The following is a 12,183-nucleotide window of genomic DNA, read 5'->3' as shown; positions in this document are numbered from 1 at the left end:
GTAAGAATGTTCGAAATTTTTATCTCCGCTGAAAAAATTGAGACATTCCTGCACATTGTTTTTTAGTAGCGCAAATGGAGGCGGTGCTGTGCAGGACTGCAGAGAGGCAGGGCTGCGAGCCTTAAGGTGCACGGATCGAAGATGGCCGGCGGCGGCACTGATACTGGCCGAGTCCCTGTGCGGGAGATTGATGAGCTCAGAAACGGCGGCGTGTGTTCAGTTTCTTTTTCCAGCGTGTGGTGGGGTTACGGATAGGAAAATGGACATTAGCTGAAATACCCTTTAGTTATTTTTCAACTCTTTTTATTAAAATCTATCTCTGATCAACGATTAACTAGTACTCTTAAGTACTCTTGTACCTTCAATCACATAAATTTAGCTCTTATTTGAAACAGTGGATGTGGTGAACAAATTAGATGAAACATCTGTGATTTGTTCGATCCAGATGAATTCGCGTTCACAGCAACACTCGAGATGCAAGATTAAAAACACACGACTTATTCGTAGTAGACCATTTCGTCTTTCTTGATAAGCTTTGCTCTCTTGAGCTCTTCCAATCAAGAGGCTGCCTGAGTGATGACCTTCTTCTCCTTGGCATGCTCGGATAATTTCACGGCGATCACACCGAAAGGCGCCGCTCTCGCCACAGCTTCAAGCTCCGGGTGCGCGTCATCAATCTCGTACTCGACAGTCGTTCGTACCACCGACGAGCCGGGCCCCTTCGCGATGACCTCGATCCGTATCATGTAGAAGAGGAACCCCAGCTTCAGGAGGTCACCATCGATCACCGTCGCCTCCTTGACGTAGTTCTCGTTGTCAACCTTGGTGAACTCCTTGTAACTCTCCAGGCCCGGAATACCTGGCAAGAGAGAGCAGAGAAACTAATCACATCAAGTTCTTTTAGGAACGCATGGTTTCAGAATAAAATGGTTTCTTTAATTGGTTTGACCAAAGAAGGCCCAAGATTTTAAGGGCCTGATTAAGTTGGAACCTCACTGTGGGACCGAAGCCGGCGACCAGCGGGGGTGAATGGGAGCCGATCAAAATTTCTTCGAAATTCGAATCGTCGGCATATATCCCAAAAATGCCCAAACCCTCAAGCGTTCTGACCAAAGTATGGAGTAGCTATTGAAAAGCTAACCCAACGCAAAAGGCCTAGAACGAGCGAGCGAAACCACGAAGCAAATCGGAAGCGAATTGGAAAATCTGCAGCACTGATCTGCCTGGACCGGTCTGACCGGTGCGCTATACCGGTCTGACCGGTAGTGCCTACCGGTCTGACTGGTAGCACCCAGAAAACCCCCGAGAAATTTGATTCAAACGTTGAATCCCGAGCAAACGACCACTAAAACCGATGAAACTTGGGGGATTGCTTCGCCCCTACCCCGTGAACATATCCCCAAAAGATCTCGGTCTAAATATCAACGAATCTAGAGAATTATGGGAGAGATCAAAAGAGATTGGGGTTTTCTCAAATACTCGAAAACTTCAATTCTGAAGAGCTCATGATTCCAGAGGAATTGGCATGAAGCTAGAAGCGCAGGAATCAATCCAAAGAGCCCTACGAAACGTCGCAATCAAGTGCATCAAAACCAAAACGAAAATCCATCACAAAAAGCACAAGAGGGACGGGATTGGATTGATTCAAAAGCCCAGAGGGCACAAGGAGGATAGGGCCTCCTTTCCCAATCAAATCCAATACAAACTTTCACAAATCCATGGACAAATCTACTCTAAAGAGAGGAACAGGGGGAGGAGAACACAGGGGCGGCGGCCTGGAGAAACAGAGAGTCCACGAACAGATTACAAAAGCCGCTCTTAACCTAACACAAGTGAAGGGGTATTTATACCCGCGGGACCGGTCAGACCGGTACGCTGGACCGGTCAGACCGGTTGGTTAGACCGGTCAGACCGGTGCCAGGGACCGGTCAGACCGGTTGGCCTGCAGCACCCCCTGTACAACGATCTCATCCGACGGCCGAGGTTCTTTCTTCGAAACGAAGTCTTCTCCGCGATGCCGCCGTCTTGATGAAGATCCAGTCCGCGGTTTTGGAGGGTCCGCGAAACCTGGGTAGGTGGCCGGTTTTGAGAAAACCGCCAAAACCTCATGCGCGGGAAGATTCCCGCCTCCACGCCGTGGCCCTAGACGCAGTTCCCACCTCGGCTTCCTGACGGCCCTAGACGCCGCCCGACGCCCGTCACCTCCTCGCCCGCAGCGAGACCCTAGACGCCGTCGACGCCCGTGCCTCCACGACTTGGCGTCTTCAACCGCCGTCCGCCTCCTTGGTTTTGTGGCGCAAACCAAGAAACCCGCCTTCCGTCGCCGCTTGCGCCCTCGATCCAGGAGTGGACGCCACAGCTGCCGCCCGGTCCGAGCTCCGGTCCCGGCTGCCCTTCACCGCCGTCCACCGCACGGTCCATCGGCCATAGCACCTCCACGGCAGCTCCCCGTCGACACTCGACGCCCGTGTACCTACAATCCAAAGACCAAGCGCACGATCACACCGCACGGTTGACAATTCACTCATCACAAGCAGGATAGAGTACTCAACATTCCTCAATCTCCCCCTTGATGAGTGCATTGTCAACACACCACAAACGAACCAAGAGAAGTGGAACCAAAGAAGAACAAAGAAGCACGAAAGAGAAGAACTCAAGCAAGTGACGAAAAGCTCAGAAAGGCAAGAACAATCACTTACTCAAGCAAAGATCGATCCCCTAAGACAAGGGCAAAGACTCGACGCAATCGATCAAAAGCCAAAAACATGACTCCTCAAAGACAGAGGTAACGCTCGACGCAGTCATGCAAGAAGCAGAGGGAAAACGAAGAAACCAGGAGCCAAACCAAAGCAGAAACTCCCCAAGCAAAGTTTTTCCCTCTCACAAGTGCAACTCTCCCAAAATGATGCACTCTCAAAGCCCTGTGCACAACAAGATTTTCAAAAATCAAACAAGTCTCCCCCTTGTTTGATCACTTCTCTCAAAATTCTCCCCCTTGTTGGCACATGCACACATCAAGGCTACAAAGACCTAGAGCTCCCCCTGAAGCTGAGACTCCCCCTGAACAGATGCTATGCAATGAATGCAATGCAGGAGGTGTAAGTGAAAGCATTCAGGGATACAAAGATATGAGCAACATCTAGTCTCAAGCATGTGTGCATCCATAAACAAGACCTGCATCTAGCTCAACAGGGTATATCAAATCAGTCTAGAGCTAGGCAAGTTCAGTTTAGGAGAAATAAAAGCATCACCCATGATCTAGCACTAACAAGTAGGAAATGTAAAGCAGTGCTACTCAAACTCATACAGGTGAGCCAAACCAGCCAAAACATGTTGCGATCATTCATTTTTTTTTCAATCAAATTTGTATCAAGCAATTCTTAATGCCAGGGGTTGAAAGCTTGTCATGCTTTACTTAGCAACGAGGCCAAGCCTATGCCAACAGACAATCAGAAGCTTAAAGCACTCGTTTCAGTCATGCACAGCCTTGCCCGGGTTCTCACAAGTGCAAAGTGAGCCGTCCCGAAAGCTCGATCAGTGCGACAAGCAATCCCACCTGGATCTTTTCAATCCATTTCAAGAACCGTTCAAGCAATTTTATCAGATTTAGATCATTTCAAGTATGAATTGCTGAACTAAAAGCCACACTAGCATGAATAAGATAGCAAAGCATATCAACACGCCCTAACATGCTGGTAGCCAAGACAGGGTGATCATGTTTTCAGATTTTCAAATCAAAATAGCTTAACTCAGATGATGTCATATACACAATGGAGCAAGCTATACATGATCAAGTTTATCAACTCACACGAGTAGGCATTAGAAGATCATAGCAATGTATACAAGAATGCTAGTGCAAGTGAGACAATGCAAAATGCAAACATGTACAATGCATATGCACAATGCCACTACCAAACCTAGAAAACAAAGAGAAGCAAAACAAAGACCTACCAAGCTAACCAAAACAAAAGTCAGCGATCAAAAGGGGTAACAAACCCCAAGCTCCCCTCGCAAGCGAGCAAAGGTGTCCTGCTCTAGCGGTTTGGTGAGGATATCTGCGGTTTGCCTCTCTGAAGTGACATGGATCAGGTCTATGTGTCCTCTTTCATGGTTATCTCGCAGGAAGTGGAATCGGATGTCTATGTGCTTGGTTCTGGAGTGTAGGACAGAGTTCTTTCCAATGCTAATGGCTGACATGTTGTCTACAAAGATGGGAACCCTACCAAAACTCAAGCCATAATCCTGCAAGGTTTGCTTCATCCAAAGTATCTGGGAGCAGCAGCTAGCAGCGGCAACATACTCGGCTTCTGTGGAAGAAAGCACTACGCTAGCCTGCTTGCGAGAGGACCAAGACACCAAAGATGTACCGAGAAATTGACAAGTGCCGGATGTCGACTTGCGATCCAACCGACACCCACCGAAATCGGCATCAGAAAAACCCACCAAAACCAGAGAAGAATCCGCAGAATACCAAAGACCAAACTTAGGGGTGAATTTCAGATACCTGAAGATGCGTTTCACCACCTGCCTGTGGGAGGTGCGCGGAGAAGCCTGGTAGCGCGCACAAAGGCAGACGCCGAACTGAATGTCCGGTCGCGTCGCCGTCAGGTACAGGAGCGAGCCGATCATGCTCCTGTACTCCTTCTGGTCCACCGCCTCGCCGTCCAAGTCCTCATCAAGCGTCGTAGATGTACTGATCGGAGTCGGCTGAGGAGACAAGTCGCTCATGTCGAACTTCCGCAGCAAGTCTCTAGTGTACTTGGCTTGATGGACAAAAGTGCCCTGAGGAGTCTGCTTGATCTGCAGCCCGAGGAAGAACTGCAGCTCACCCATCATGCTCATCTCGAACTCCCTGGACATCTGCTCAGAAAACTTGGACACAAGAGCGTGAGAAGAGCCACCAAAGATAATATCATCCATGTATATCTGAACTAAAAGAAAATCAGTGCCGGATCGCATGAGGAACAAAGTTTTATCAACACATCCCATTTTAAAGCCCTGAGCCAGCAAAAAGGTTTTCAATCTATCATACCAAGCTCTAGGTGCCTGTTTCAAACCGTAAAGAGGTTTCTGAAGTTTATAAACACGGTTTGGAAACTTGGGATTTTCGAAACCAGGGGGTTGCTTCACATAAACCTCTTCTTCAATAAAACCATTCAAGAAGGCAGATTTAACATCCATTTGGAAAACCTTAAAACCCTTGGAAGCAGCAAATGCAAGAAAGATTCGAATAGCCTCCAAACGAGCAACAGGAGCAAAGGTTTCCTCAAAATCAATACCCTCTTTTTGGCAAAATCCCTGGGCAACAAGACGAGCCTTGTTTCGAACAACCAAACCATCCTCACCCTGCTTGTTTTTGAAAACCCACTTCGTTCCGATGGGATTACAATCAGGTGGAGGCTCGACCAAAACCCAAACTTGGTTTCTTTCAAAATTTTCAAGTTCCTCATGCATCGCATTGACCCAATTAGAATCAGAAAGAGCGTGTCCAATATCTTTGGGCTCAAAAGAGGCAACAAACGCTGAATGAGCAAAGCCAGAGATACTTGTTACCTTGGACCTGGTGACTCGCTCGTTGAGATCACCTAGCATCTGTTGAGGTGGATGGCGACGCTGAATGTGTCGCGGTGCTTCCCGTGTCGAAGTCGCCTCCTCCTCAACCAAAGCTGGTGTCTCCTCAGGTGCAGCTGGTGTAGCCTGAGTCACCTCCTCGAACAGCCCCCGGGAAGTAGACGTAGTCGGGTCGGGGCCGTCGTCATCGTCCGAGCTCGTAGCAGAGATAGCTGGGTCCACAGCACGCGTGGTAGCCTTAGCCTCGCCATCTGCAGCTTCTTCCTCCTCATCTTCAAAGATGGAGGTGCCGAGCTCATCATCTCCTGCAACTTCAAAGACAGAAGAATTGCACGGTGCAGTCTCGTCGAAAGTGACTTCACAAGTCTCTCTGACGATGTTAGTATCAATAATCAGCACACGGTATGCTCTAGAGTGAGAAGCATAACCGAGAAAAATACTGTCAGACGAGCGAGACTCAAACTTATCAAGATTTCCATCTAGAAGCACAAAGCACCGGCAACCGAAAACTCTGAGATGGTCAACACGGGGCTGGCGTCTAAACCGCAACTCATAAGAAGTCCTGTGCATGAAAGCACGCAAGAAAATGCGGTTGGACACGTAACAAGCGGTGTTAACTGCCTCAGCCCAGTATTTGCGAGGAGTCCTATGCTCATCGAGCATCGTCCTCGCCATCTCAACCAGCGTCCGATTCTTCCGCTCTACAACTCCATTCTGCTGTGGAGTGTAGGGAGAAGAATACTGGTGTTCAAGCCCTTGATCACTGCAAAAGACATCAAAACGAGCGTTTTTGAATTCTGTGCCATTGTCAGAGCGGATCGCACGCATGGCCTGGGGTAGCTCGTTTTTCAATCTCAAGATCAAGTCTCGAACAAACTCGAAAGCCTCATCCTTGGTTCTCATGAAAAAGACCCAAAAATAGCGAGAAAAGTCGTTCACAATCACAAGCACGTACCACTTCCCACCAACAGACATCACCCTGGAAGGACCAACAGTGTCCATGTGTAGCAACTCTCCAGGGTGAGAAGTCATCACCTGATTAACAGGCGGATGAGAAGCGGCAATCATTTTCCCGTGGCGACACGGATGGCAAACAAGGTTCTTCTCAAACTTCAATTTGGGCAATCCTCGGATCAGGCCAAGTGAGCTCAGTCTCGACAACAAATCGAAACTCAAATGTCCTAGTCTCCTATGCCACCTCCACAAATCAGAAGAAGAACCAGCCATCAAACAATGAGAAGGGCCAAAAGGAGTTCCAGAGAAGTCAACCAAGAAAACTCGATCGCGAGGTGTAATCCGGCAAACCAAATCTCCCCTGGAATCCAAAACACGCGAACAGCCCTCCTTGAAGCGAACCTCAAACCCCTCATCAAAAAGTTGCGAGACAGAAAGCAAATTAAAACCAAGATTCGAAACCAAAGCAACTTCTCTCAGGGTAAAGCGATCAGAAACTCGAACAGCGCCAAGTCCACGTACCTTTCCTCTTCCATTATCCCCGAACACAATGTACTCCTTTGAGCGCATCGGGGTGAGACTGGAGAACCATTTGTCATTTCCGATCATGTGGCACGAACAACCGGAGTCCATGATCCACCTGTTCTCCAAGCCTCCGACCTGCACATCAGTAGTGAGACAAAGGGTGAGCAAATGTCTCAACACTAGGGTTAGCAAAGTGAGAAGCAAACCAGTGTCGAGTCATTTGCTCTACAGAAGGGTTAGCAAAACCAGACAAAGCGTATCCCTCGTCCCGTCTACCGCGTGACTGACGAACACCACCGCGAGGAAAGCGTGGAGCCTCAAAACCTCCTCCAAAGCCTCGGTCTCGTGGTCCATAGCCGTACTGAAAACGACCAGGAGCACGGCCGGCAAAGCGACCACCCGCTGGAGCACGGTAACCACCACCGTCTCCCTGACCTCCACCTACACGGCGCATCCTAGCATCTCGTTTATCACCACGCCGAGAAGGATCATGCACCCGAGCAGAGTACATGTCCGCGTTCAGTCTCTCCTGCTCTCTCCTCACAGCCCGCTTCCTCCTGAAGCAAAACTCCTCCAGGTGATCTTCCCTGTCACAGAACTCGCAGTGGTACCTCACCTCACGCTTGGGAGGTGGAGGCCTAGCCTGCGGACGGGGAGGAGCAGCCCTCTTCTTCTGGGCAACCTGGGCTGTGGTAGCAGGGAGCATGTCGAGGGAGTTCCTCAGCTCATTGGGCTTTGGAACCCAAACCTGCTTCTGCGGAGGTGCTTTCGGTGGTTCTTTAAGCACACCATCCGCGGGGTCAACAAGCGAAGGATGTGTGCTCGTGCTAGCAGTGTTTCCAGCAGCCTTGCCAATCTTACCATACAACCTGTCAAAGTCTGCCTTCGTGTATGTGTAACCGACCCCAAACCCATCACCACGCTTGAACTGCTTGATCATCATGCCCAACTGCGGCTCACTGCTAGAAACCCAACTCAGAATCGCCCTAAGATAGGTATTCTCATTCTCCAGGTTGGCTTTCTCTACCGCAAGATTATCTAAATTAGAAATCAAACCAGGGCAAATAGAGCAGTCGATAGGTGGGCTAGACTCTATGACCTTAGTCTTTCCAAAAGACTTGATCAAAGCGTTCTTCTCCTCTAGCTCCGACCTAAGCGTGGGACAAAGCTTACAAGCACCAAGCAAAACTGGCCTAGACTTCATCTCCTCTAGCTCGCACACAACAGTAGCAAACTTAGACTGCAACGAAGCTAGATCAGACTTAAAGATAGGACACTCCTCGCATTCAAGTACATCGCTAACAATAGGAGCATCCTTAACCAGTTCTAGTTCATGCTTGGCCTTAGCGAGCTCATGAGAAACGTCAGCAAGCGAAATCTTAGCAACATCTAAGTTCGCGACGTTCTCATCATGCTTGGCACAGAGAGCAACAAGATCATTCATGTGAGATATGCAGCCAACGCACTCATCCTCACTAGACTTCTCCCTAGCACAAGCCAGCTCAGCCTTAAGCTTTCTACGCTCTCTAGCTACTTCCTTAAGCAGCCTCTTCTGGTTGTCGAGAGCGGCGTACAACTCCCTAACCTCTGTATCAAGCAGGTCGATCGTGGAGTTTACCTTTGAATCGCTCTCGGATCCAGGAGAAGAGCCGGAGTGCGTCGGTGTAGCATGTCCACCCGAAGACGCACGAGCACCATCGGCTTCTCCCGCCATGGTGCAGAAGCTCTTGCGTCGACCGGCCGCCAAGCAAAGGCCGATGAAGCCGGTGGCTTCCTTGTCCCGCTTCTTCTTCTTCTTGTCATCATCGTCGGAGGTCGGTGAAGAAGAGCGGTCGGTGTCGGAGCTCTTGTCGAGGTCGCTGAGCTGCGCCAGGAAGGCCTTCTCCCGCTTCTTGGCCTTGTACTGGAAGCGCTTCTTGAGCGACTCCTTGTCGAAGCGTCCTCCCCGGTCACGACTGCGGTGCTTGTGGCGCCGACGCTCCTTGTTGGAGCCTCCCTCGTCGCGGTCGCGGTGGCGGTAGTAGTCGAAGGAGTTGTTCTGGCCACCGCCGGACTTCTTGGGGCAATCGGCGATGAAGTGGTTCAGATCGCCGCAGTTGTAGCACCCGGGGTTCTTCTTCCTCTGCCTGTTGTGGTAGACACGCTGGAACTTGCTGATGAGGAGGCACAAGTCGTCGTCGCCCAGCGTCTCCAGCTGCTCATCTGAAACAGAAGGCAAAGAGGCAAGAGAAAAGCCAAGAGCAGAGTTAGCGTTAGAGCTCAATCCACCTGGGCCAGTCACAAGAGCGACGCTCTTGGAAGGAGGGGCACCATTGAGCTTGGCTCGTGTCTGGTTATCCACCTCCGTGGCCTTGAGCTTGCTGAAAAGCTCGTTCACGGTCAGAGTCTCATAGCCTGCAGACTCAATGATCGTGTTCACCTTAAGATCCCACACAGAGCGGTCAAGTGCGTAGAGCAACTTGAGAGCCTTCTCGTGCTCTGTGTACTCAAGGGCACCAGCAGATCTGTTCGCATTGACCTTGTTCACAATCGACTGAAAACGACTGAACATCAGGTCAATGCTCTCACCCGGCTCCTGTGTGAAGTTCTCGTACTCACGCCGGTGAGTCTCGAACAGTCTGGCCTTCACCTGAGGTGTACCCTCATGGTAGTTCTCAAGGCACGTCCAAATCTTGTGGGCTTCCTGAAAACCCTGGACGCGTGAGAACTCCGCACGAGAAACGCCAGCGAACAAGGCATTGACAGCCTTGGCGTTAGCCTCGTGCTGGGTCACCTGAAGAGGCGTGGTCCGAACAGCCAGCACCTCGTAAAGCTGGTTCGTGGTAATCTCCCAGACATCGGCTCCCATGCTCTGCAGGAAGGCTCTCATGCGAACCTTCCAGTAGGCATAGTCCTCGCCAGAAAACACCGGGATCTTACCAAGACTCGCCATGGTCGCCAAGTGGTTTTCGAACCGGTTAAGGTACTGAAAACCTCAACCAAGCTCTGATACCAATTGTGGGACCGAAGCCGGCGACCAGAGGGGGGGTGAATGGGAGCCGATCAAAATTTCTTCGAAATTCGAATCGTCGGCATATATCCCAAAAATGCCCAAACCCTCAAGCGTTCTGACCAAAGTATGGAGTAGCTATTGAAAAGCTAACCCAACGCAAAAGGCCTAGAACGAGCGAGCGAAACCACGAAGCAAATCGGAAGCGAATTGGAAAATCTGCAGCACTGATCTGCCTGGACCGGTCTGACCGGTGCGCTATACCGGTCTGACCGGTGCGCTGGACCGGTCTGACCGGTAGTGCCTACCGGTCTGACTGGTAGCACCCAGAAAACCCCCGAGAAATTTGATTCAAACGTTGAATCCCGAGCAAACGACCACTAAAACCGATGAAACTTGGGGGATTGCTTCGCCCCTACCCCGTGAACATATCCCCAAAAGATCTCGGCCTAAATATCAACGAATCTAGAGAATTATGGAGGAGATCAAAAGGGATTGGGGTTTTCTCAAATACTCGAAAACTTCAATTCTGAAGAGCTCATGATTCCAGAGGGATTGGCACAAAGCTAGAAGCGCAGGAATCAATCCAAAGAGCCCTACAAACCGTCGCAATCAAGTGCATCAAAACCAAAACGAAAATCCATCACAAAAAGCACAAGAGGGACGGGATTGGATTGATTCAAAAGCCCAGAGGGCACAAGGAGGATAGGGCCTCCTTTCCCAATCAAATCCAATATAAACTTTCACAAATCCATGAACAAATCTACTCTAAAGAGAGGAATAGGGGGAGGAGAACACAGGGGCGGCGGCCTGGAGAAACAGAGAGTCCACGAACAGATTACAAAAGCCGCTCTTAACCTAACACAAGTGAAGGGGTATTTATACCCGCGGGACCGGTCAGACCGGTACGATGGACCGGTCAGACCGGTTGGTTAGACCGGTCAGACCGGTGCCAGGGACCGGTCAGACCGGTTGGCCTGCAGCACCCCCTGTACAACGATCTCATCCGATGGCCGAGGTTCTTTCTTCGAAACGAAGTCTTCTCCGCGATGCCGCCGTCTTGATGAAGATCCAGTCCGCGGTTTTGGAGGGTCCGCGAAACCCGGGTAGGTGGCCGGTTTTGAGAAAACCGCCAAAACCTCACGCGCGGGAAGATTTCCGCCTCCACGCCGTGGCCCTAGACGCCGTTCCCGCCTCAGCTTCCTGACGGCCCTAGACGCCGCCCGACGCCCGTCACCTCCTCGCCCGCAGCGAGGCCCTAGACGCCGTCGACGCCCGTCGCCTCCGTCAGTCCTGAGACCGACGCCCGTGCCTCCACGACTTGGCGTCTTCAACCGCCGTCCGCCTCCTTGGTTTTGTGGCGCAAACCAAAAAACCCGCCTTCCGTCGCCGCTTGCGCCCTCGATCCAGGAGTGGACGCCACAGCTGCCGCCCGGTCCGAGCTCCGGTCCCGGCTGCCCTTCACCGCCGTCCACCGCACGGTCCATCGGCCACAGCACCTCCACGGCAGCTCCCCGTCGACACTCGACGCCCATGTACCTGCAATCCAAAGACCAAGCGCACGATCACACCGCACGATTGACAATTCACTCATCACAAGCAGGATAGAGTACTCAACATTCCTCACTCACCAGGGGGAACGTCAGGTGCAAGATGGTACCGACGCCGCCGTCGCCGCTGATGACCTCGAACTTGGCCAGGATATGCGGGAGCAGCTCCACCGTAAGCTCGGCGGCGCGGAGCGTGCCATAGATCGCCCACAGGTCGGAGGCGGGGACGTCGGTCTCGTGCTCGTGGACCGTGCTCCCCTTCATTGCGACGACCTCCAGCTCTCGATCGCTCGGCCTTCAGCTGACTGAGGGGCCTCTATGTGCTGACTGCCTGTGAAAACCAGGTGGAGCTGTCTGGTGGCTATATAACCAAGCTAGTGACTTATTTAATTAATAAAGATGCCCTCTCTTATTTGAATTGCAAGTTGGAATCTTAGCCATTTAGATGCCGTGATTTGAGATCTGGAGCCGTGGAGTCATCTTGGTGTTGTCTCTGACGACGAAGACGAAAACTAAACTACTGATCATGGCCATCACGCACGCTAAATAAAAATTTCATATCACGGCGTGCAGGCGTATGTGGCCTGCCGGGGC

General features: G+C 51.1%; 1 protein-coding gene across 1 annotated transcript; it reads right to left on the bottom strand.

Moving 5' to 3' along the window:
- Positions 1–557: 557 nt before the first annotated feature.
- Positions 558–11,853, bottom strand: LOC120713402 (norbelladine synthase-like). Its single transcript, XM_039999378.1, has 2 exons — positions 11,700–11,853; positions 558–859 (listed from the first exon to the last, which is right to left on the bottom strand). Exons 1-2 carry the CDS (start codon positions 11,851–11,853, stop codon positions 558–560), a joined length of 456 nt encoding a protein of 151 aa, XP_039855312.1.
- Positions 11,854–12,183: the final 330 nt, after the last annotated feature.

Source organism: Panicum virgatum, chromosome 6K (genome assembly GCF_016808335.1).
Source record: "Panicum virgatum strain AP13 chromosome 6K, P.virgatum_v5, whole genome shotgun sequence".
Taxonomy (NCBI): Eukaryota; Viridiplantae; Streptophyta; class Magnoliopsida; order Poales; family Poaceae; genus Panicum; species Panicum virgatum.
The sequence above is the reverse complement of the archived record's forward strand: the minus strand, read 5'-3'. Positions and strand labels throughout refer to the sequence as shown.